Source organism: Ursus americanus, chromosome 22 (assembly GCF_024610735.1).
Source record: "Ursus americanus isolate L20-20 chromosome 22, mUrsAme1.1.p, whole genome shotgun sequence".
NCBI lineage: Eukaryota > Metazoa > Chordata > Mammalia > Carnivora > Ursidae > Ursus > Ursus americanus.
This window is the reverse complement of record NC_142148.1, coordinates 40,937,621-40,964,189: the sequence shown is the minus strand read 5'-3', so window position 1 is coordinate 40,964,189 and position 26,569 is coordinate 40,937,621. Positions and strand designations below refer to the sequence as shown.

The window sequence follows — 26,569 nt, the reverse complement described above, 5'->3', positions numbered from 1 at the left end:
TGGGCTGTTCTTCGCTACCAGACAGCCTGCTCAGTGCCTTTCTTGCCTCACCCCTTTCATCCTCTCAGGAGGGTTATGAGAAGGTACTGCCCCATTTTACAGATGTCAGAGTTGAGTCTCAGAGGTGCCAGCCCAAAGGCGCACAGCGATGCGGTGGCCGGGCCAGGTCTGAGACCCACGCTCAGTTACTGGACTGCCCCACTACCCTCCCAGCTCTGCCTTCAAACTGCTCACCAAAGGCAGGAGGCTGAATGCGCATGAACTGGCGTGGGCAAATGAAAGCCGTCGAATGCTTCCATATTCTTAATTTTGGCCTTGAAGCGGGGAGGCAAATGTTGCGGACTCTCCAGAGGAACGGGTGGGAAGAAACATTTCATTGCTAAATCAGGCAACACTAATTAATTATAAACGACGAATGGAGGTTCCCTGTCATTGTTCATGACACCATGTCTTTCCACACCCCTGGGTCTTCATAGGCTCTGTTCCCACCGCCTCGAATGCCTTCCCCTCTCTCCTGCCTTCCTGACTGTCTCAGACAAACGTGCCTGCTCCCCTGAATGTGAGGAAAATCTTTTTCCAAATCCATTTTCATTTGCCCTCATTGCTTTCTTAAGAATGTTCAGTAGCTCCCTCCTGCCTCTAGAATAAAACAAAAGTCTGTCAGATGTGGAGCCCTAGGGGGTGAGGAACAAATGTCTGCTGCTCAATCAGCCTCCTTCTAACTAAGGTCAGTGGGAGGGAGGCAAGTGGTTGCATGGCCAAAGTGGCCCCTAATCCCCACTGCCCTGGGGCCATGCTCTTGGCAATGTGATTTTCTTGCTCCTTCCATGAAGAGGTGAAGTATATTTACCCCTTCCTTGAATCTGGCTGGACTTGTGACTTGCTGTGGCCAAAAGAAGGTAGTGGAAATGTGGAACTTACCCCTCAAGAGGACTTGTAGCCTCTCCCTTCTCTTGAGAACCTGCCTAGACGTCATGTGGACAAGCCTAGGTGAGCCTATTGAATGATGAAAGACCTGCAGACTGTTACCCCTGGTGCCCTGGCTGGCAGCCCTCTGTCCTCCAGACATGTGAGAGTGGCCATCCTAAACCAGTCGGCCCCCAGCCAGGCTGCCAGCTGACCGTGGTTGCATGGGTGAGCCCAGTCACAAAGCTGAGCTCAGTCCAGATCAGCACAGCTGCCCAGTTGACCTATAGAGGTGTGAGCAATAGTCAATGCTCATTGTTTTGAGCTCCTGAGTTCTGGGATGATTTGTTACGTGACATTCTTTGGCAATGGATAACTCATACATACTGTGGACAAGCAAGGCTAGAGGGACAACCCATGGTTAACCCATGGGGGATTGCGGTTCAAACCTGGACTGCCATGATGATTGCATCGGGGCTTTCTCAAACAGCTGCAGTGGCCGTGGAGGGGTCCGAGTGAACACCTGAGGCACTGCCCTGACCCTGGGGATCTCCAGAGACACAGCCCAGGCATACCCCTTCTTTCCACATTGCTGGCCTTTCACTAGAGTGATTCGGTTATCTCTCTGGCCCTTTCTAGCCTAAAGCATGTCCCTCTTTATATAGGTCATTCAAGGCAGACTGTAGGATATCCGGAGTAGTATGAATACAATGACTCCCATTTATTGATGCACGTTGGGCTGGGCACTGTGCCGAGAGACGTGCGTTCATTATTATATTTACACCTCACGATAAACTATTACTGTCCCCATTTTAAAGAAGAGAAATCTGAGGCATCAGGATAAGGAGCCACTTTTCACACGGGAGGCAGAACCAGAATTAAAACTCAAGTCTGCTCCTTCCAAACCCCTGCTCTTACCCTTGACTATCATCTATTCCTGACTAACAGAAAAGTGCAGATAGAAAACGTGATGGTTCATTTTTTGTGTCAACTTGCCTGGGCCAAGAGGTGCTCAGATGTTTGGTCAAACATTATGCTGGGTATTTCTGTGTGGGTGTTTTGGATAAGAAAATTGGTGGCCTTTAGGTAAAGCAGATTGTTCCCTAGACTGTGGGTGGGCCTCACCCAATCAGTTGAAGGCCTAAATAGAACAAAGAGAATGACCTTCCTGAGCAAGAGAGAATTCTCCAGCAGACTGCCTTGGACTGGAACTGGAACCCTGGCTCTCCTGGGTCTCCTGCTTGCTAGCCCACCCTGCAGATTTTGGACTTGCCAGCCTCCATCATTGCGTGAACCAATTCTCTATAATAATCTCTTTCTCTTTCTCTACATATCTTATGGGCCCTGTTTCTCTGGAGGACCCTGACTGATACAGAAAGGAACTGAATAATTAACCCAGTTTTCACTGGTTCTTTAGTTCACTCATTTGTTAGTACCATTGGCTCAAGTTTTCTGGTACAGTGTTGTCTGTTACTTTGTGACATGATCTCTGTTGGTGGCAGAATATGCTAACTGATCACCAAGCTCCTTTTCTTTTCTTCCTGGGATCCAGTGAAGCTCCCTTTCCCAGCCTCTCTTGCGCTGGCAGGCAGCCATGTGACCATGTGACTACATTATGCTAATGTGATGGGGCCACACAGGACGTCTGCCGCTTCGGGGCATGAACACTGCAGGTGAGTGCTTATCCATGCTCTTCTGCCTCCTGCAGTTGGATGCGGACAAGCGTGGTAACCCTGAAACAAAGTGTCACAGATGCAAGAAGCCCACGTCCCTGAATCGCGGCTTGGAGGGGAGCTGTTGCACTAGGAATACGTGGAGGAACTGGTAGGTGAATGATAAATAGCTTTTATTGTGTTAAGCCTCTAAGATTTGGGGATGCATTTGTTACAGCTGCTGGAATAACCTGAACTAGTAAACTTCACTTTCATTCTTATTGACTGGTTCTACCATATTACTGGCTGCTGCCCGATACCTTTTCTGGAAGGAGAAATTCAAGTAGTAAGTAAGTGAAATAAATGAACGTGAAGGGAACCATAAATACCGAGGAGATGTTTAGGGGACCACAAGGATGTTGGGTGACAAGGATCAGAGCAAGGCCATCCTTGAGGAACAGGAGAAAAAGTCCGTCTTGTCTGATCTCTTATTCTCTCCGCTCCTCTCAGGTTCGTGTGGCGTGCGGGAGGGCCTTTGGGCATTGGCAGATTTAATACGCACTCTGGGGCTGGTGGGTAGGAGTGCTTCTGCTAACAGCACTGGGTCTGGCTGATGTGTTGGTGCTTCTATTTTGGCTTTAAAATACCACCATATTAAATGAATAACCAATACATTTAATGAATAACACAACGAATCTCATACAGCCACCACCCAACTCTACCAAAGCCAAATGTTTTTCATACTTCGGATTTCTTTGTGTGGGTAACATACTATCATTTATTCAGTCGGTCATCTATGGATAGACATTTGGTTGCTTTTATTCTTTAGGCCTGTGCATACATGTACAATTACTATTATGCCACATTTGATTAAACTTTTTTTGAGGATCAGCTTAAAGAAAAATACAGATACTCCCCCCCCCCACGAAACTGCTTAATATATCTCTAAAAAAATGATAGAATCCTAAATAACCACAACACCATTATCACACATAATATAATTAACAAAACGGTAGTTGGTTTTCGGGGAGAGCAGGAGACAAAGCCATTCCTGTGATGGTAAGACTGAAAACTGAGGCAGCAGCGGTGTGCAGAGAAAACAGGAAATTGATTCAAGAGACATTTAGGGAATGGGCATTATTCAGCAAGATTTGTGATATAATGAGCACTTCTAATGTCAGTCTCTTAAGATACCTTCAGTTTACGCATGAGGGTAAATTAAATCTCTTTCGACCGTATACCTATTTTCATTCTATTATAGACTATATAGTTTTAAATTTCAAAGCATATGTCTTGAGGAAAATTAACCTTTGAGGGAACAGCAAGATTGGTAGAATGAAGACCATGTACCCTATTTGTCATGGAGACTCTGGTCACACCAGAAAATTAAATGGCAGAACAAATACGTAGTACAGTTATGGTCTCCGGCCGAGTCCCCACCTTCCTGAGCAAAGCAAAGTGCGTATTTCTGTGCATTACTAGTCAAGACATCCTGGATATTCGCATGACCAACAGCATCTGTAATTACAAGGGCACATTCCATGTATCTTATATTGGCATAAATTTTTTTAAGGAAATAAATCTTTACTGATACAATCAAAGCCCTCCCCGAGACCACACCTCTCTTTTTGCTTCTTCAGAAGTGACCACTGTACAAAGTTGATGCTTGGAATGCATGTGCATGGTTTCCTATAATTACTTTATAATCAGTTATACATAAGCACATATGCCACTACTTGCTTGCTTTCAAACTCTATATAAATGTTTCATAGTATATAACCTCTTTAAAATCTGTGTTTTTCACTTGAATTTCTGAGGTTTATTCATAAATTCTGGTGCATTCATTTTTACTGCTGTGTAGTGGTCCATTTATAAATATGCTGCAATTTACTTATTCATACTCCTAGTAATAGGCATTTAGATTGTTTGCAATTTGCCTATTACAAATAATTGGAAAAGAAACATTCTTGTACGTTATTACCTTGTGCACATGTGTGACAGTTCCTCTGGGGTAGGTATGTTAGAGTGGAAACAGGTTTTTTGGATATGTATTACTTCCTGCAGAGTGGGAGAGTGCCAACACTTAGTATCGCCAGACTTGACCATTCGTGCATATCCAAACGCTGTGAAATGGTATCTCATTGTTTCATTTTGCAATTTCCTCATTGCTAGGAATGTTGAGCATCTTTTCACATGTGATTTAGCTCAGGTGTTCTGTTAATCATCTGCGCATAACTTGGTCCATTTTTTTCTATTGAGTTATCTTTTTCCGTTGATTTGTAGCTGTTCTTTATATATTTTGGATACTAACCCTTTGGGATCACAGAACTTGCTGTACCTATCTCCTAGTCTGTGGCTTGTCTTTTAACTTTGTTTATTGTGATTTTGAACCAAAATATTTAATCTAACTTGGTTTTCTCCATCTTATCCTTTTCCTTGTGGTTTCGTGTCTTGTTTAAGAAATCTATCCCTAGGGGTGCCTGGGTGGCACAGCGGTTAAGCGTCTGCCTTCAGCTCAGGGCGTGATCCCGGCGTTATGGGATCGAGCCCCACATCAGGCTCCTCCGCTATGAGCCTGCTTCTTCCTCTCCCACTCCCTCTGCTTGTGTTCCCTCTCTCTCACTGGCTGTCTCTATCTCTGTCGAATAAATAAATAAAATCTTAAAAAAAAAAAAAAAGAAAAAAAAAAGAAATCCATCCCTAGCCTAGGATCATAAAGATGTTTTCTTACATTTTAATTCTAAAAGATTTACATACATTTAGGTCAAAATTCTCCTAGAATTCATTTATGCTCAGTGTGTGGGGTGGACACGTATTTCCCCATATGAATAACTCGCACCACTTACTGAATATCCTTACACCATCATTTTTTCATTGTTTTTATTGCCATCTTGGTCATTTATTAAGATACTTTTGTATGGCGGTCTGCTTCTGGGTTTTCTCTTCAGTTTCTCTGATCTTTTTTCTCTCTCTCTATGCTAAGCCTTCTGTCTCATGATTATTATGGTTTTATAATGTTTTGATATCTGGCAGGCAGAATTTCCCCATCTTGCTCTTATGGTTCATCTTCCCCTTCTCTTTTATTTCTTCTTTATATTCAGTCTCCTCCTCCTTCTTTGTCTTATTGTATTCTTGGCCCTTTGCTATTCCATATCAACTTTGGGATCATTTGGTCTAGTTTCACAGAAAAATACTATTGAGACTTAAGTTGAAATTGCGTTGACTTAACAGATTAACTTGATATCTTTCTATTTTTCCATCCTCCCATCCATGAACTTAGTAGGCAGCTCTATTCATTCAGGGTTTCTTTCATGTTTTCTAAATTTTATAATTTGCTCCTTAATATTCTCACGTATCTTTCCTTAGATTTATAATTATTTCATTGGCTATGAGATGTGGCACGGTGTCAAATAAAAGAGATTATAGGCAGCATTCTTATTTCACCCAGCATTAAAGAGAACGCCATCAAAGTTTCAGCATTAAGAATGATGTTTGTAAACTGGTGGTTACCGAAGGGAAAGGGGTGGGAAAATAGGTGAAGGGAATTAAGAGGTTCAAACTTACAGTTATAGAATGGACAAGTCATGGGGATGAAAGGTGCAGCATGGGGAATATAGTCAATAATACTGTAATTGTGTTTCACAGTAATGGATGACTGCACTTATTACGGTGGGCACAGCTTAATGTATGGAGTTGTTGTGTCAGTATGTTGTGCACATGAAATTAATGTGGCATTGTGTGCCAGCTACATCCCTCCCCCCAAAGAAGAATGTTTGCTGTAGGTTTTTAATAAACAATTCAATTACTATCTCTTCAACGGCACCCAGGCTAGATTTTATCATATTCATTGGGATTTCATTCCAAAGGCTACATTTCCCAATTGCAGTTGGTTCCTTCTCATATTCATGTTCACTTTTGCTTGTTTCCCCATCATTTATTTTTCTTTTTAAATGGATGTTATCCTTATACTTATCCCTCTAAGCAAACTAAACATAACTTACTTTAATGTCTTTTTCAGGACTCTCAAACCCTAAGAGATGCTGAACTCTAGGAAACAAACTGAGGTTTGCTGGAGGGGAGGTTGGGGCGGGAGGGATAATTCGGTGATGGGATTAAGGAAGGCACTTAATGTAATGAGCACTGGGCGTTGTATGCAGCTGATGAATCACTAAATTCTACCTCTGAAACTAATAAAAAAAAAAGAAAAAAAGACTTCCCGTAAAATTAATTTCACCCGATATGAAGTCATGTCTTGATTTTTAAAGTATGTTTGATGTGGGTCTTTTTTTTTTTTTTTCAGATATTTTGGAATGTTAGTTTGTAGGCTAATTTTGAATTGGAGGGTTTTTGTTTTTGCTTTTTTTTTTTTTCTTCCTTTTCTTTCTCTCTCTTCCTTTGGGCTCCTTTCCTGGTTATTGGTCCCATGGCTGTTTTAATGGAGTCCTTAGTTCTGTATTCCACAGCCAAGGCTTATAATAGTGTTTTAGGGCTCTGTTTCACAGAGATATGGGAGCCGAGGTCGATTCATTCAGCAAGCCAGTGGACAACTTGGCCAGGTTCATGGACATGAGGTTCCAGGCTCCAGTCTCCCTAGGTCTACAGATTCTTACACAGCCAGAGCTGTACAGCAGCTAGCTACTGTTTTTTCAGCCATCCTTTGGAAAAGGATACTTGAATGTTACATGTATTGGAGCCGAAATGCAGAGATCAGTCATGTTTGCTGGCTCACGTCCAGGGCTCTCTCCAGGGGTAAGTAAGCCCAAAGGTTTGGATAGGGCAGCATGTACAGCTGCTTCTGGGGAGAACCCCAGATCTGCTGACAAGCATCCAGTACTTTCTGGAGAAGTGGAGAGGCTTTCCGTCTTTCTGACACTAGACGCTAGTCTCTCCAATCTTCCCACAGATCATCCTTGTTTCATGCATTCAGGCTGTGTTTGGATATAACTCCTCCTTCAATCCGCACGGCAGAAGCACAGGCATCAGGCTCTGGCCAGAAAGTCTAACCTTGAGCTACTGTTTTCTAGACTAGTCTTCTAGTCTACTTTCTTGTCAAAGTCTCAGATGAGAAATGGAATGGCTGAGAAAGATGGGTGAGGTCATCCACGGTCGGGTCATCCATTGACTCCTTTGGCATAAACTCTCCTCATTTTCTAGCTAGTTGGAGAACCTTTGTCTTAGCCCCCCTAGACATCCCTTTACCGACTTCCACAATTATATTTGTCGCCATTTAGGGAAGGCCTACCATGTGTCATGCTCTGAACCAAGTACCCTGTATGCGTGTCTCTAGTCCCTCACACAAACCTTCCAGGTGGAGTTTCAGGCCCATTTTACAGATGGGGAAAAGTATTCAGGGATCACTTAATCTATTCCAACCAATTAACACAGCACTACAATTGTCCATCGAAATCTACTGTATTTTTCCCCCTTAAGGAAAGAATTATTGCCACCCGAGGGCCATAAAAATCCCCCATATGGCATGCATAACATTAGTTTCCAAGGTGGAAATGACTACACCAACATACACAGATTTCTTTTACAGTCTCCAGAACTCCCACCTCTGTGTTCTGTCAGGTTTTTTTAGCTGAGGGAAAATGTTAAATAATGAAGATTTGCCTAATCCGGGTAGGGGACCGGAAATTTTTAAAAAAGCAACTGTGTGGTATTTCACCAACGGCTCACGACAGCTCACAAAATTGAACTATGTTGGATTTCACTGCGCTCGGTTTGGGTAGAGAGATAGTTGGTTGCAAGCAGAGGCATTTGAGCTCATATCGGCTTATGAGTTTGTCTCAAAGCTCACATGAGAGAAAAAGTTAGATTTTGTCTTTGAAAGCTCTTTGAATTTGATTAGCCAGGAGGTGATTTCAGAATTAGTTCATACAGACAGGAGGGAAAGATGTTCGTCTATTTCTAAACCGTTAAGTGTCACCTGGGTAAAGCATCCGTTTCCATCAACGTGCAAATATCCAACCAGAAATGGTCATTTTTCTCACATGTTCTTTTTTGGCCTGTTGCCTAGCGTTCTTCAAAATGAAATATGACTTCTAATAAGAAAACAAGTTAACCACTGAAAATCTTTCCTCTTTGAAGGTTTAGCTAATGCTATCAATCAAGTGAGCCCACGTAGAGACCCAAGTCCCTCGGCATCCGTTTATCTTTCCTCCTCCCCTCACCCCTGTCCTGGTGGCTTGAGTAATAAATGTCTTCTCTCTCCCTGAATTTATAGTAAACCCTTTGTGGCCAGGAATTGCTTCTAATCCAGAATCTCTTACTCTTTAGGGCTTATGAGAGAGAGAGCGTGCGGCCCCATTGTGATGCCCCATAAATTCTGCCAATGGCAGGGATGACATTTCAGTGGCGAACGCTTGTCAAAGAAATGCTATGCAAGAGGGATTTTTATGGACAGCAGCACGGTAATGGAATACAGATCTGCGATGCGTCACCAAACATTGACCTAAAACGGAGCAAGGCCGGGAGATTATTGACAAAGCGTGGGCTGCAAACCTTGGAAGAAGCAGGCCCCTCTAAAACGGACAGGTGTCACGGCCACTCAACACGTCGGCGTGGCTGAGAAGGTCTGCCACCCATCCATCAACCAGCCAATCAACATGCATTGAGTGCCAGCAAGGAAGAACACATAATGCTAAATCCCGATACCACACAGGACATTGGTTATATCTATATTGCCTGTTACTGATGCTCATTAAATGTGGACTATTTTCTACCTTTTTGTAAGTTGGGTTACCCCTACTACTACTATATTATTATTTTGCTTGGCTGTCAGTATTTCTCTGATTGCAAGCTAGGAGGAAATTATACTCCCTTTACAAATTTCTCAACTGTGTTTCAAATATATCCCTGGAGCTCGGATACTGCAGGTAATTACTAAACGGTTCACAGTAGAATAAATATACTTGCTCTGCTTAAAAAGGCATAATCCTACAAAATCAAATTAAGCACAGGGCAAGAAATTCTAATATACATATCTCCTAAAAGCAGTTCTGCATATGCATGAAGTTTGCTTTCATAAACAGTCCTTGGCTGGGAGTGTTGCATATGTTCTTAAAGAAATGCACTCAGAGGAAAACCAGTTAAGAAAGAAGTACGGAGGGGGTGATAGGCTAGTTTAAAGTGTGAGGAAAGCCCAGGAGAGACCCTCTGCTATTAAACTCGGTTTCCCCGACCAGGAGAACACTTGGCTCACTTGCTGGAGAGTGCCCCCTGTAGTGCATTTTATTTTCTATTTCCTATAGCAATGCAAAGCCCACGATGGAGAGCCGCTGCGTTTTCCTGCCCAGCAATTGCTTCTGAGTTCTAAGCTGCCTTTGAGGCCACAGTGTGGCTGGGAGAGCAACAGCAGCAAGCTCATTGCTGGTCAACATCCATCAGCCCTTTAGCGGAGTTTCGGAGTGCGCTGAAACTAGCATGTCTCAAGAGCCCCCGGGCTGCCTGGCAGAGATGGGTGTTGGACTGGGAGCGCATGCCCAGAGGAGAACACCTGAAGAAACCAGCATGCCTTGGCGGCTGCACAACTGCCCAGAGACTCATGCTGGATTTGTAGTAAGCAAAGCTCCAGCCAAAGGCAGGTGCTGGGCTCGAGACTCCCAGAGCCCCCGGGGTAACAGCACTCCCTGCGTGCAACGGGAGAAGGGTCCTCATCGACGCCTCGGGTCCAGTTTCTGACCCTATCACAAAATCTGTCCTCCTTTCTCCTAGCAACCTGTATAAACCATTCGTGTACACCTCTTCCATGAAGCCTTCTTAGAATGCTGCCCCTGTCCCAGTCTCTAACTCCTAGCTCAGGTGTCTAGGCTATCTCCTGAACATGTCTGACCTCCTGGCTCCCCCGCTCCACCTAAATTTACCCCTTCACTCCACCAGTTACCTTCATTCAAATCCTCGACCACATGCCGCCTCTTCAAGGAAGCCTCTCTCTGCTTCTCCAGCCGGAGATAATTTTGCCCTTCCCCGTGCTCTCCAAGGCGTCTTTGTTACGAGGCAGTGCATGCAATGGCCCCCTCACTGGTGTCAGATCCTGTCTCCACCACTTACTAGCTGTGTGACCTTGCATGAGTTACCTAGCCTTTCTGTGCCTCCATTTTCAAAAAGGGGATAATCCTGGTAATTGCTACTTCAAAGGGTTATTATGAGAATTAATTGAAGGGATACATGCAAAGCACTTAAAACAGTGCCCTGAACATAGCAACCATTCAACAGGCATTAGCTTTCCTTGTGTTATTTTAGCCCTGGCTGTGGGCTTAGTACTGTGGTGATCTGGGTATCTGTCTCTGTTCCTAGGACATCTGGCAAGCTCCTCAGAAGCTTGCACACCAATACTGATAGTGTCATAAATACCTAACTAAATTACACCCTATTATTTTTATTATTTTTATTATTTTTATTTTTTATTTTTTTAAAAGATTTTATTTATCGACAGAGATAGAGACAGCCAGCGAGAGAGGGAACACAAGCAGGGGGAGTGGGAGAGGAAGAAGCAGGCTCATAGCAGAGGAGCCTGATGTGGGGCTCTATCCCAGAACGCCGGGATCACGCCCTGAGCCGAAGGCAGACGCTTAACCGCTGTGCCACCCAGGCGCCCCTACACCCTATGCTTTTTAAACATAGTTCTTATTACGGAAAAAATCAGAGATTACAAAAGTAGAGTGAAATCTCGGGTACCCATTCTAGGCTTTAACAATTACTAACCCATGACAATGTTATTCTCCGTATTCTCCCACTCATTCTCCTTCCTCCTGCCCTAGGCCCTACATTATACAGAGGAAAATACCAGGCAAATATTTCACCCAGAGGGAATTTTTAATAAGCGTATCCTACACTCATGGGAAGGTTGCTGTATTCAACGTCTCCTTGTGCCAGGAGGGAACTACCTCCAGGACAGACCCAACCTTTTGGACCACAGATCCTCCCAGTGCCGCAGGCTCGAACTTTGACCCACCTTCTTTCCAGAAGCATTGACAATGGTAAGTATGCTTTGAGAGGCATGATTTGAACTGGTAGCATCCGGTCTTTGTAATAACAGACCATGGAAGGTGAGGACCTTCGAGCATGACTTGGTAATTGGGAAAAGCCCCATTGGTGGGTCAAAGTGGGTCGGGTCCTGTGTCTTGCATCAGTGGCTTCCCAACAGGCCAGGATCATATGTGCCTGACTGATTAGACTGTGTCTCAGGCGATTGGACACTTGGGAATATTCACCGTTGACAATGAAAAATTGTATTGCAGTAAGCCCTGATTAGTCCTTGTTAGAGGATTTTAGCCAGTTTCAAATTGAACTTTCAAGAGCAAGTTTGAAGATGAAAGTATTTAAAATAGAAGCCATCTCTGTTTTTGGTTTTGTCTTTCTTGTTTGTGTATTTAAAGAATATTCTTACAGCATATCCCACAAGAAGACTTGCTTGGGGAGGTTGTGTTTGGGTTCAGAAAATGGGATATGCCCGGGTAGGGGTGGAAACCATTGTGTTGGTTGTATTTTTGTGCCTGAATCAATCCGTCAAAGATTAATTTCGTATCTACTAGCTGCAGGGAGGAGGCAAGTGGCACACCCATTGGTACTGCCCTGCTATCGTGTGGACGAATGAAAATCAGCCATGCCGAAGCCAGGCACTCCCTCTCGGTCCCTCTCGGTACAATGTTCCACACCACCATCACCAGTTATGTCTCGCCTCTGGCTTAGTGACATCTATTTGGTACCTTCACATCCCTATGTCTGGAAATGGTTTATTTGCTAAGGGTATGGCAGGATCTAGGATTGTTAAGTCACGGAAGGTATGAGACGCTTTGTGTCAGAAATTCTCAGACCTTTGTGAAACGTCCTCATCCCCTAAACACACTTTCAAACACGCATGATAATTTTAAAGCAGCTTTGGAAGTTGATAAAGAGCAAGCTGTGCTATCGGACATCAGCAACGATCTTTTTAAAATGTTGCAAATTTAATTTTTTTTCTTCTTTCTTCTTTTCTGTAGTTGCCAAGCCCCCAACCCATGTGCACTTCCTGCACCCCAGACATACTCTGGTCAACTTGCTAATTGTAAGGACATAGTCTAAGCTGCCTGGTCCACTGGGGACCTGTCCCTGGCTCCTCTCTGGCCATCAAGCTTTCTGTCTTTTATAATAAAAATGATGCTTATAAAAGAATATGGTACAATTTAGATTTAGAAACATGTCTGAAGCTGGGTTCAAGCGTTGGCTCTGACACATACTAATTGACCAGAAATTCACGCAACCTTGCTGAGCCTATTTCTTTATCACTGAACAGAGAATGGCAACATTTATTTTATCTACATGAATTTGCCATGGGAAGTAAAAGTGATGTCCACATATTGCTACATTATTAATTGAAGTTCGTGTGTTCTCATGAACTTCACCCAAGAACATCAATAATAGGCAAGCCCTAGGTTTAAAACCTAGTTGATTTTGAGGGAGCAAGTCACGCATCTTTATTTCTTATTAGCAATCAACCACCCAGACGTCAATTTTACTTCGGAAAAAAGAAACTACATATTTACATGTTTAGTAGCAGGAGAGGCTGAAGAAGAGTCACCACTTTGGATGGACCATTGAGTAGTTTAACATGATAGGGATTCCAGGCAATTCTTCAAGCCCATGAGTTGATAATACAACATTGTATATTTGGAAGCGGCTAAGACATCCGGTCTTAAAAGTCCCCATCACAAGAAAAAGTGTTTTTTTTGTTACTATGTATGGTGTCAGGTACCAACTCGACTTAATGTCGATATGGTGATCATTTTAAAATATGCAATTATTGAATCACTATGTTGTACACCTGAAGTTAATAAATGTTATGTATCGATTGTACCTCAACTAAAAAAATACTTCAAACCCTTGCCATAATGCTTACTGTTTCGTTGAAAGGAGCTACATGAGCTCTTAGAGGTTACAGCGGAAACACTTTTCAAGAACATGTGGACGCGGAGCAGAGGGCACAATAGTTCTCTTCAACAGATCAAGTGACGTGAGCGTGTTTTAAATCATCTTGTGGTGGGTTGAAAAGGATTTCTTCTTATTTCTACTTTTTTTTATCTTTAAGAAAGTGGCAAATAACTCCCAGTTCAACAGACCAAAATAGTCAAAAGACAATTTTAGGGGAACATTGCCGTATTAACAAAATCTAAGAATTTAGGAGAATGTAGCTATGAAAGAGAAAAATCACAATATAATTTAGTGAAGCACTGAGATTATTTTCTTGGTGATGTTGAAGCTTTACAAACAAAGCAGAGTCAAATAAACCCCCAAAATCTCAAGTCAAAGCACAGCCCACGAGGCCCAGTTTACCTGTTGAACCAGTCGTCTGTGTATCGAGGGTAAGGATAGGGGTCGTTGCCGCTGAAGTCGTAGCTCGCCTCGGCGTTCTGAAAAACACGAGGTGTCTCATTAGTTCAATCAAGCCAGACGTAGAAGCAAGAGAAAATGCCGTGAGACACGGCCGTTTCATGTTTACGGCCCTCTGTGGAGTGCTGTGTTAGCGTTCTGCTCCGGACCAGCCCTCACAAAATGGTGCCAGAGCTGGTGTGTGCTTGGATCTCTCTGTTCTCCCTTTATCCTCTTTCCAGGATTCCTCATCCCGTTCTACTTCAGGCCCTTAAAGAACTAGCAAATTTGAGTCCTGTGCTCTCCAGGACTATCTCCATCTTAAGTTGAGTTACCACCTGTGGGTAAGTGAGGTGCACCTGGAACCCAGGACTTAGTTTTCCTTGGATTGATGGTCAGAAGGTTCGAGATCTTCTGTCACAAGTGAGGCAACCTTTGCAGTTTTCTTGCTTTATGCAGGAGGCTCACTTCCAGCTCGCGGCTTCAGACTGACATAGGCTTGTCTCCTGTATACTTATGGGTGCGAAACCCCACCCGAACCCCTGACATTGGCACGATATCAACCTCATTTACTCATTCAACAAATGTCAGTAAGAGTCTAACATATGCCAGAGACTTTTCCAAATATGGGACTGTGGTAGCGACATCTGTGACCTCATGTAACTTACAGCCCAGTTGGGGGGACAGACATCAATCAAACGATGAAACAAGTAAGTAGACGATGACAAACTGGGAATACTCTTACACTCTACAGTATTCAGTTTGAAGCTTAAATTCTATGCATTCAGGGGCGCCTGGGTGGCGCAGTCGTTAAGCGTCTGCCTTCGGCTCAGGGCGTGATCCCACTGTTCTGAGATCGAGCCCCACATCAGGCTCCTCCGCTAGGAGCCTGCTTCTTCCTCTCCCACTCCCCCTGCTTGTGTTCCCTCTCTGCTGGCTGTCCCTGCCAAATAAATAAATAAAATCTTTTAAAAAAAATTCTATGCATTCAACACCTCCACTTTTCCCATTGAGAGTCCTTCCTCCACAGAAATCAATTCCATTTCCACTTAAATCGTTTTCCATTTAGGTCTTCAGTTGATCAACCTTTGATTTTGGTCCACGATGGGAGATGATTAGGGAGTCACCTTTTGGTGACTAATCCATCCCTTCCTGCTGTCTTCTTTGCTTGCCTGGGATGCTGAAAATGAGAATACCATTTTTCTCTGCTTTGATTCTGAGTTCTGCAGTAAAGCCCCAGAAGGTTTCCTGGTCCACAGTACACAGTGGGCTGGAAAGCACTGGGTTAGATGTATATTCCAGTGTGGGCATTTCTCGATTCCATGGGTCCTGAGGCATCTTCAAGAATTGTGCCCTTTCGTGAGGTAAAACATTTCAGTTTGCAAACCTGATGTATTAGTGGCATAATGTTTTTAAGAACGCGTTGATGAATTCCATTAGTTTGTGTTTCCATTTGTTGCATGACAAAGGGCAATTAGTCACCAGTAGTTGTAGCAATCAGAATTATAATACTGATTTATTTATATAAATGTTGTGTTTGGGGTAGATGTCACCTTGAAAAAAATTTTTTAAAAATTTCCCAAGCTTTTATTTAAATTCCAGTTAATTAACATATGGTGTATCAGAAGTTTCACATGTAGAACTTAGTGATTCATCACTTACATATAACACCCAGTGCTCATCACAAGTGCCCTCCTTAATACCCATCACCCTTTTAACCCATCTGTAGTTACGAGTCTGTTTTCTGGTTTGCCTCTCTTTTCTTCACTCCTTTGTAATCTGTTTTGTTTCTTAAATTTCACGTATGAGTGAAATCATACAGCATTTGTCTTTCTCTGTCTGACTTATTTCTCTTAGCATAATACTCTCTAGCTCCATCCACATTGTTGCAAATGGCAAGATTTCATTCTTTTTGATGGCTAAATAATATTCCATTGTATCTATATGCCACATCTTCTTTATCCATTCATCAGTCGATGGACATTTGGGCTCTTTCCCTAATTTGGCTATTGCAGATAATACTGCTATAAACATCAGGGTGCGTGTATCCCTTTGAGTTAGTATTTTTGTATCCTTTGGGTAAATACCTAGTAGTGCAATTGCTGGGTCATAGGGTAGCTCTATTTTTAACATCTTGAGGAACCTCCATACTGTTTTCCAGAGTGGCTGCACCAGCTTGCATTCCCACCGACAGTGTGAGAGGGCTCCCCTTTCTCTGCACCCTCGCCATGTCTGTTGCTTCCTGAGTTGTTACTTTTAGCCACTCTGACCAATGTGAGATGGTATCTCACTGTAGTTTTGATTTGTATTTCCCTGATTTGAGCATCTTTTCATGTCTGTGGGCCATCTGTATGTCTTCTTTGGAAAGACGTCTATTCATGTCTTCTGCCCATGTTTTAGTTGGAGTATTCATTTTTGGGGTGTTGAGTTCGATAAGTTCCTTATAGATTTTGGATACTAACCCTTTATCAGATATGTCATTTGCAAATATCTTCTCCCATTCTGAAGGCTGTCTTTTAGTTTGGTTGACTGTTTCCTTCACTGAACAGAAGCTTTTTATATCTTGAGGAAGTCCCAATAGTTTATTTTTGCTTTTGCCTCCCTTGCCTCAGGAGACACGTCTGGTAAGAAGTTGCTATGGCTGATGGCAGAGGTTGCTGGCTGTGTTCTCCTCTAGGATTTTGAAGGATTCCTGTCTCACTTTTAGGTCTTTCATCCACATTTATTTCTGTGTATGGTGTTAAATTTTTTTAATTTAAGAATTTTGGGGGCACCTGGGTGGCACAGCAGTTAAGCGTCTGCCTTCGGCTCAGGGCGTGATCCCGGCGTTCTGGGTTCGAGCCCCGCATCAGGATTCTCTGCTGGGAGCCTGCTTCTTCCTCTCCCACTCCCCCTGCTTGTGTTCCCTCTCTCGCTGGCTGTCTCTATCTCTGTCAAATAAATAAATAAGTCTTAAAAAAAAAAAACAATTTGGGGCTTTATGGAGGTATAATCAAAACACTTCACAGTGTAACGATCTTGGGCAAATGCAGACACCTGTGATCACATCACCACGACCAAGGTGCTAAAACACATTCATCACCTCCCTACATTTCCTTGTGTCCTTTTGTGTCTGTGTGTTATTTTTGATTTTGCCTTGGCGAAAACCTTTAACATGAGCTCTATCCTCTTACCACAGTTTAAAGTATATAATACCATATTGTGGGCTGTGTTGCACAGCATAGCACTAGAACTTACTCATTGGCATAACAGAAACTTCACACCCATTGAAAACCAATTCCTCATTTTCCATCTTCCCCTACCCCATTCAAAATTTGGACCCATCCTTGTATCTTCAGTGTTGAATAAGCTTATCCTTTGTTCTAGAATCCAGGTCTTCCTTTAATACCTGGATATCAGAGAGGACATCCTTCTGTCTCCTCTGGCCTTAATCATTGGCTGCAAATGATCTGCTCCTCCTTTTCCCCTTAGATCCCAAACTACTCTCTTTTACCTTTTTAAAGAGTTTAATTCTCGATCTGGTCTATATTTCCTGTTTCTGGGAGACCCACTCAGATTTGGCATGTTTTTTGTTTTGTTTTTTACTTTTCTTCAACTATTTGGATTTCAGTTCTTTTGAGGGATACTATTTTGAAATAGTAACTATGTTCAGTTACCCCTAACCTTCTCTAAATTTTTGGGACAAGAGCATTCTTAGGTACACTATGGAGAGAAATCCAAGTTAGTCTTTTTTCTTTTGGGTTTCAAAGCTGAGGTTGAAACTTCAGCAATATATTTGGAAGACTATTTGCTAAGCCTGGTTTGTTTCTCCATAGGAGAAGAGTCGCCTGGTCTAAGGCAAGTTGAATGGAAAATTCACAAAGTAGCCATCGTGGGACCCCTAGAAGGGACGTGGAGTGCTACCTCTTTCTTCTGAGCTGTGTTCTGGAGCGGGAAGGAGGTATGTTGGAATGTCCAATCTTGGAGAGGTCTGGGACTCATCTTAGAGCAGGGGTATTTTGCTACTGGTCAGCAGGGGCTCTCAGGGGTGTCTTAGCTCAGGCACTTGGGCTGGCCCCACCCTGCGTTCCTCTGACCATCAGTATGGAGCAGCAGGCAGCAGGAATATTCTGTGGGAGGCTGAGGGTGGTGAGAGGGTGACAGTGAGAACCAGCTGGCCTAGAAATTTCAGGGGTCAGGACACTGAGGATCCAAGTTTCAGGCAGGATCCGCATGGACTGACAAATAAGGCCAGTGGGAAATGGGGGTGCAGGAGTGGAATCTAGGGGTACAGATGATGAGACGCAAAACCCAGCACCCCTGCGCCCTCTCCTAATGCTGTGCTAGTTCTTCGAGGCTCAAGGACAATCCTGGAGACAGGAGGGTGGCGGCAACACCTGAGTTGACCAAGGTCAAATTCTGCCTTGAGTGAGCACAATTAGGCTGGACAGATAGAAGTTAAATTCCATTCGAGAAAAGAAAAGTTGGAATTTTCTGCACCTCTGTGTTTGCTGCCTGATTGCCTGGTTCACAAGTTTTTCACTCTGGTTCACTTTTCTGGTGGGTAATCATTACCCGTGGTCTGGGCTGAGGCCTCTGGGCTCCAACCTGGTTCTGGAGAAAATCGCTTGCCCTGGGGTGGGTAGGGGCTGGAGAGGGCACTGCACAGATCTCACAGCAAAGCTTGCAACCAAGAATCCACGGAACTCTGAGACCATTTTTCTAAGAAGGGAAAGAGCACGTATTGCCTGGGGTCAAATTCCCCTGTGAGTGTGGAGGTGGGTGGTGACTTACGAACTCAGTTTTGTTGTCTTTCAATTAATTTGATGACCAATGCTTAATTCCTTGTGTAACAGTCTACCCTGAGTGTTAACGAAGGCAAACAGTGGTGCTTGTTTGGCTGTAGGTCTTTTGGCCAAAAATCAGATGGTTTATAGCAAGAAAGAACAGTGAGCAATTTTTTGTAAGCGTTCTGTTTATACTTTTACAGCCAAGACCGAATCATTTATGGATTTGAATTACAATGTTGCCTTCCACAAAATTATTTGTGTACGCGAATAAATTAAACTGGCCTTGAGTTATGTTGGAATTTTCTAAAATAGCCATTAAGGTGAACATTTGGGGGAAGTGGTGTCTCTGTAAATTTAATGCTCTGGTCGTCCCACGCTAAGCCAGTCACTTGTTTTGGTTTGAATTCTTCCATAACTTCCTTTGCAAATGCATTAGTCTATTTTCTTGCTTTAGAAAATACTAGCTGTTTAGTGAACATAATTTAATCATTGATGATTCAGGATCAGGGTGATTCAGAGTCATCACGAAGAACTTGAATTATCATTGTACCATCGCACGGAAAGTGAGAAGACTGGACTGAATCCAAACTGACCTCAGGGCTTCCCTGGAAGTTATTTCTCGAAGAAACTTCTGATAATGGCTCATTTCTTTTATAAGAGTTGAGTACAAGAGGAAAAAAAAAGCCCTGTGGTATTTAATAATGCTAAGGCTTAATTTCTGAATATTTGAAAGCATAGTCAGAAATCAAGACTAGACTAGCCCATAGAAAGGAACTTTAATGATTATGACTTTGGCTGTTGTTCGTACTGTGCATGTTTCCATCAGATGATTGCTTGCACACTAAGCTAGGAAAGGACAGGAAGTTACTTACTTTCAAGAAGTCTTTTTACTTCTTCTGTCTGAGGTGGTACCTTTGTGCGGCTCTCAGAGTCACAGGCTGACAGATGGCATGCGTCGGATGCCAGGGCTGGTCTCCCTGTGCAAGCCGGTGGTGAACGCAGTGACAGCCATGCCCCTTGCTTTAACACTCTCAGAGACGCTTCTAAGACCCCCGAGACTGAACCTGTTTCTGGTACTGCCCCTCTTCCTCCCCAAATCTGGAATTTAATGCCTCTGGGATCCGAGAACTTTCCTTGCTGGGTTGTACACGACAAATGTGTCTGTAGGCATCAGCTTGGAGTAGAGAAAAGGAGAGAGGCCTTCAAATCAGGCAGATATGGTTTCAAACCTAGGCTGTTTGGTCTTGGCAATTTTCTTGCTTTCTGGAAACCACAGTTTCCTCATCTTTAAAATGCAGATGATCAAACTGTGAGTACCCTGGTTGCTGTGAGGATAAAATGAAAGAACCGTTGTAAGCTGGCAAGTGCACTGGCCAACAGCGTGGGCATTCTCTCACCTCTGATTTCTTCTTCTGTGTCCTTTGCTTTCTTTGATCACCTATAACAAGAGTCACAAAATATGGCACGTGCCAAATCCAGCCCTCTCCCTGTTTTTGTAAATAAAGTTTTATTGGCACACAACCATGTCTATTTGTTTAATTGCCAGTGGCCGCTTCCATGCTATAACAGCAGACTTGTGACAGAAGCCCACAAAACTTAAAATATTTACTACCTTTTAGAGAAAGATTTGCCAACTCTTCCCTGTCAGCCTAGGCCTCTTGGGTTCCCAGGCTGCCCTCTGAGAGCCTGCGGCCTACCCTATCTCCCCCAATCCTTGTCTTCCTGAGGGGCCCCTTTGCTCTGAGACATACCTGTCCCATGTCCCAGTCCTTCTAGGTGGGCTGCGCCTGTTGAAAAGGAATCTGATATCAACCAGCCTCACTACACTGATGTTTACCTCTCCTGGGTCTCACGGTGGGTCCGCAGGTGTGACTTTGGTCAGAAACGGATAGGGGCTCTCATGGAGGCAGAGGAGAGCACCCGGCTGAGATGGCGGGGAAGCCCCACCTTTGTTTCCACCAACTCCGTCCATCACTGGTTGAGGGCTGCTTCTAGGGGCAACAGCCCTCTAGTTCTTTGTCTTTCCATCTACAAGTGTCCCGTCTGGGCCTGTGGTCAGAACATCACTCTCGGCAGAGAGCAGCAGGCGCTTGCCGTGAACAGCCCTCCAGCACGCAGAGGTGATCGCCAGGTGAAACGGGTACATACGGTGTGTGCCGCACAAGGCCTTACCCATTTTCATTTTTGTGATGCTGCACTGACATTCTTATAATACCAAGCTTTTGTAATAGGCCAACACCGTTAACATGGGGGGCCGCTGCTGCATGAGTGAACAGATATTTTTAGAGCACAGAGGAACAACCTCTGTGGTCTGATTACAAAATTAGGAAAGTGGTATCTTTAATCAGGGCTGCCATGGACAGTTGCTCAGGTTGTGCCTTGCATAAGGGCGCATACCGAAGGGGAGCAATTAAATGCTGCACTGGACTCCATAAGCCCCGGGGTAGGGCTTTAAAAAATCATTGGCCAGCCCTGGGGGGTTGGGTACTCTTTTCTCATCTGTTTGCCCAGAAGGAGGGTGCTGTTTTGCAACTCACGCACCAGGAGGGAGTGCTTTTTCAATTTCACACAAATGCATGTAAGTATGACCACATCTATGAACCATGGCAAGAAGTAGATCTCCCTAGTTAGCATCATATATAAGCTCAGACCTCAAAGAAATTGTATGAGGGAGATAAGACGTCCCCTGTGAAATGGCAGGTAATATCAGACTTAACTAATATCTCAAACAATAGGAGAATTATGAGAACAACACGGCATATGATTAATCACCAGTGAGATTCCAACAGCTATAGGAACTCAGAACAAGAGAGTACATCCATCCCATTTGTCCCTTTATTCTGGCTTCTTCTTTCCCTGAAGGCGTTTAACCAAATAACCCAGCTAGGAGCTATGTAACCGTATTAGCTGAAATTGCACTGCGCTCATGGACTAATGAAAGAGAAATGAGCTTCCCCAGATAGACTTGCAGACTGCAACCATATTGCCCCAGACCAAAGCTCATCTGTATGGAAACTGAGCAGCAAAATAGCCCAGTCCATTAGAGTCTAAAGAATTTTGCTATTGTGCCTACTTGAATCAAAGATGGTCATGGCTGAATGTTCCCAACTGTGCCTATTTTGATTTTCCTCAAATAATTCTCCCACATGCACTGCTTTAACGATAATGTTCAGCTCACTTTTGACTGAAACCAACGTTAAAGGGATTTATGTCTATATTAAGTCTGGCTGTAAAACTTAATGAAATTTAACATTTCTCCTGCACTCAGAAATTAAAAAAAAAAAAAGATGCATAGTCAGAAAATTGTTTGAAATCTTTGTTTTATACCCCTGAGATGGCCAGAGTTGTGCATTTTTCCAGCCATGGAGTGTTCTCCGGTGGTGGACTTGACGCCTCCTACCATCACTTCCTTCTTCCTCCGTAAATTCCAGTACCTTCTGTTGTCACTGGAGTATTCTTCGGGTGAGAGAACAAGATAACATCATAGCCACGCCGGGCAAGGATCACCATGCCCCCAAGCCGTGTCCTGGACCACTGAGCTTCTTATGTTTTCCAAAGCTGAGCAGTCCCTTCTTTTGACCCTCAGAATCGCTCTTTCGGCAGATCTGAGAGAGATTCTAAACACTACATGTAAGACGAGGAAACAATATTAATTCACAATGGTTAACACGGAGCCTTAAGTTAAGAATGAGTTCCTTTTCACTTTCATAGGAGTTAAAATGCTCTTATTTTATTCAATAGTCTCCAAACCCCCGTGGGATAGGAGAGGTATTGAAGTATTGAAGGAAGAGGCGGGGTTATCTCCAAGAACCAGTCAAAGCCACGCCTCTGGATGGCTGCTGGGGTTCCCTCTGTATATCCACATCTTGACTTGTCTGGTTGTTTTACAAGGCCCACGAAGCCTCTTTTAGGCCGGATGAGGCCGATTCCCACCCACGGATTCTAAGAGCTGTCCTGAAAGTGTGAAATCCTGGGGCTAACCTGATGCGTTGAGGAGAAGCTGCCATCCACTCTAATTAGTCTCCGAGAGCTGGCTCTACGACAGGGTCCCATACGTGTTCAGAAAGAATTTACATCTTTATTTTCGCTAGCTGCCAACTCAGATTTAGCATTTCCTTCAATTTTGGCTGTAAACTCCAAGCCACCGTATTATTAGCAGGACCTGTGAGCTTGTCACCAACACGTACTTTCGTATCGCATTACAGTGGTTGCTGATGGGCTGAAATATCTTTTCTACTCATTCCTAGCTGCCACTAAATGTTGTTGGTTAATGCATTAAGAAAGAACGATACACACTACCGTTCCGCACAGGTGTATTTTTACACACCGAAAGCTGCATTTCAATATAGTTGCTTTCTTTGGTGATCTCATGTAGTTAGTCTTTTGAATTTAAAACATTATTCTGAGAATGAGGGGAGACATTTATGTACCGGGTGGTCAGTGTGTAAATTGGTATGATTTCTCAGAAGAGAAATGCGACAATATCTATCCAGATAAAAGACACACAGACTCTTTGACCCAGCTGTCCCACTTGGAAGAATTTATCCTAAAGCTATGTTGCACACAGATGAAATACCTGCTTTTCGGTGTATTCACGGCAGCGTGATTGTAAATGTGAAAGACCGGAAGCAGATCCAGTGTCCAACAACAGGGACAGCCGAAATAAATGATGGGCCCCCCTAAGATGCAAAACTCTGCAAGAAGGAGGGACCAAGCCTACCATGAACTCATTCCTAGGAAATATTGTCAAGTAAGAAAGGCGGTGTGGAGAATAGAGTGCCTTGTGAGCTCCCATTTGCAGGGAAGAGAAGGATATCCTCGGTGGTAAATGGATACAGTATTTCTGGAAAGATACCCAAGAGCCTTTTTGTATAGCGCTTTGCCTCTACGGAGGGCCATGTGGTCTGCGGGGGAAGGAAGACATAATTTTCATAGCATAACCTTTTATTCTGTGTAAAAAATTTTTTTTGCCATATAATAACAGGTAACCCATAATGAGCACAAGGGGCTCTTTTAGACGCTTTGTCTACATCATCTCCTCCTTATGACATCCTTACGTGGTAGGCAATCCTCTTACCACTCTCATTCTGTGAGCAAGGAAACCCAGGCACAGAGACGTTGAGTATTTTGCCCGCGGTCACACAGATGAACAGGGACAGAGTAGGGATTCAGACCAGGCAGTCTGGCTCCATAGGCTTCTCCCCTAACCACACAGTCTTGCGGCTCTGCGTAAGGGTCATAGCCAGCACCTTCTATGGCCTGCATTGTTTAAAAGAGAAATACAAACACCTAGCAAATAGGGACAATTTAGTGGGTTTACTCCCTACAATGTCAGTGGGCCAGCCTGTCCAAATCCGAGCACGTCCATTGAGCCAATGATTTAACTCCCGCCCGGATGCCCCTCACTCAAGAACCGGGAGGCACATCTCCTCCTTTGTATGATCCATGCATTTTTCAAACAGCACAGTTTGGTTTAGTACATTCTCTCCTCCAAGGTAGGTATGATGGCTTTGAGGCCTCAAGCAGCAAACATGCCTTCAAAGAGAAAGCTCATTTTCCTGCTCTCAGCAGCAAGTCTCAAGCTACTCCCTTTTCCTCTGTTGATGACGTTTCTCCTCTTGGAAGTAGGACTTTTTCTTTCTTTTTTTTTTTTGAGAAACAGACATCACACTGTATGTGAGACAAACAGCAGTGATGAGTGGAGTCTTCAGAAACTGAAATCTTGGAAATACTTCTTTTTTTCCCCCCAGAGCTCCTTTAGCAGTGTCTGGTGGCCCGCGGATTTCTGAGTGGGTTTGAAAATCGCTGGCCCGGAGTGGTGGTCTATGAGATGCTCACCCGCGGTGTGTCAGTAACATCAGGCCGTGATTTCTTCCGAAGCACTCCTCCATCCTTCTTATTATGCCAACGGCAAGTCTCCATCCCGTGCGCCGTGTGTCTCACACCTCCCTATTCCCGGCCATCCATCTCCTTATCTGACGGAGGCAAGCACGGGCGGGCCGGGCATCCAGCTCGGGTGGTTTTCATCGTATTTGTTTTGACAGTCACTTCCATTTATGTCAAGGGATATTGGTTGTTTATCTGTTTGCAATAGTGATTTATAGTTTCCCTTGAAAACACATGCACTTACGTTAAAGAAGTGAGTCAATTTCAGGAAAAGGGCTTGGGAAAGAAGAGCACCATCGCAGAAGTTGTGCGGGGTGTTGGGACGGCTCATGCTCGGCCAAGCCTGGGATAAAGCCCCGGGAGTGTTTCTGGGCTTGGGATCCTGCTGTTATGAGCAGAGCCAGCAGAACTGAGCGTCTGCGCAGGGGATCTGAGGAGTCATGGGAAAGACTTTCTGTCCTCAAATCTCGCTCTTGTCACTTGGCATTTCAACGTCAGAACGCCAAGTCTTTACAGTCTATGGGCTCTTGGCCTCCCTTCATGCATTCAGCCTGTCGTTTATGCGTTTGTTTCATCGAACAAGTATTTCTTGAGTGTGCCAGGCACTTTACAGCAGCAAGTCACTTTTGTAGAGGAAAACCCCCTCAGCGGGGATGCCTGGCCTTTCGCCCTGGCGGGAGAACACGTAATTACGGACCGACGCCCGAGTTTTCGACAAGTTTTGGTTAGCAGCGAACTGAGCTTCTCAACCTCGGCTGCTGCATAGAATTGCCTGGGACCTTCTAGAAGAATGAATACTTGAGTGACCCCTGGATTCTGATTTAATTGATCTGGGGCGGGGCTTGGGCATCAGTAGTTAAAAAACAAAAAAAAGCCCGTGCAGGTGATTCAGATGTAGAGCCAAGGTGCAGAACCGCTGGGCTAACAGCTCCGTTCACCGCTTATATTCTGCCTCCCTTGCTGCGTCCAGCGTGGCCTGTGGACCAGCAGCACTGACATCGCCCGAGAACTTGTACGAAATGGAAAGTCTTAGGTTGTACCCCGGACTGGCTGAATCTGCATTTTCATCAGATCTCCAGGGAATTCCTGTGTGCACAGATTCTTTTATTTGTAAAATGGATGCTTCGGGTCAGGTTTGCCTGTGGCCCTTCGCTTCCCTTCTACGCATCCGTAATCTCCCTGTTACAGCCTTCTCCTCCCACTTTTCCTCCTCCCCCTTCCACCTAAATTCTCCAGCAGGAAGAAACTGAATTTGATAAGCCATTCATATTTTAGCACGAATAAGTTCAGGACAGTGCCCTTTCCAATTTTCGCTTTAAAAGAAGAGAACGGACATTGGAAAGAGCCAAAGAACTCAATCTCTAATAGTAGAGATTGAAGAGCGGTATTTTGGAAGCATGAGGAGCTTCTTGGCATCTCTCAGAGTGAACTGCTTTCTACAGAGAAAGTTCTGAGAATGGAGTTGTCTCAGTGAATTCCTTGGTTCATCAGGCCACTCCTGATGACAAGGAAGACAAGAAAGCAAGATAAAGTATGTGGTCACTACACACAAAAGTATTGCATTCTCTGTACTTCTAGCAGACGAGAGCTATTGCGGGGGTGGATTCTGCAAGGAAGAAGAGTGAAAGTTCAAAGTGAAGGTTTTCCTTCCGTTCAATAATTTTTGATGAATATTAAGGTTTGAATTCTTTTTTGCTGCCTGCGGCTTAAAATAAAGTTTCTGTCAAAACTTTGAAAATACACCCAATTATAGACAAAACTAAATGCCAAGCTGCTTTAGCAGCAATAGGAGTTAAAACATTTCTTTTAAAATGTGTGTCTATTTCAATGCATGCTTAGTTGGACACCCCGCCTCTTTCCTGAAAAGAAACAACACGTTTCCTGGATTCTAACAGGTGACATAGACAAACTGAAGTTAACGTTGCAGTAGGACATCATTGGGATTTAGTAAAAATGAGGGTGAGCGGGGCAACCACAAGTGTGTTCTGATTGTGTGCCGTCATTGCG

The 26,569-nt window shown here is 43.9% G+C and overlaps 1 protein-coding gene across 1 annotated transcript in view; it reads right to left on the bottom strand.

Annotated features, from left to right (window-relative positions):
- Nucleotides 1-26,569, bottom strand: part of PCSK2 (proprotein convertase subtilisin/kexin type 2) — a 249,610-nt gene that overhangs the window by 59,279 nt on the left and 163,762 nt on the right. The window contains exon 6 of the mRNA XM_087853760.1: nt 13,872-13,948. Within this exon, the coding sequence (XP_087709886.1) occupies nt 13,872-13,948 (77 nt within the window). The remainder of the gene's footprint in view (nt 1-13,871; nt 13,949-26,569) is intronic.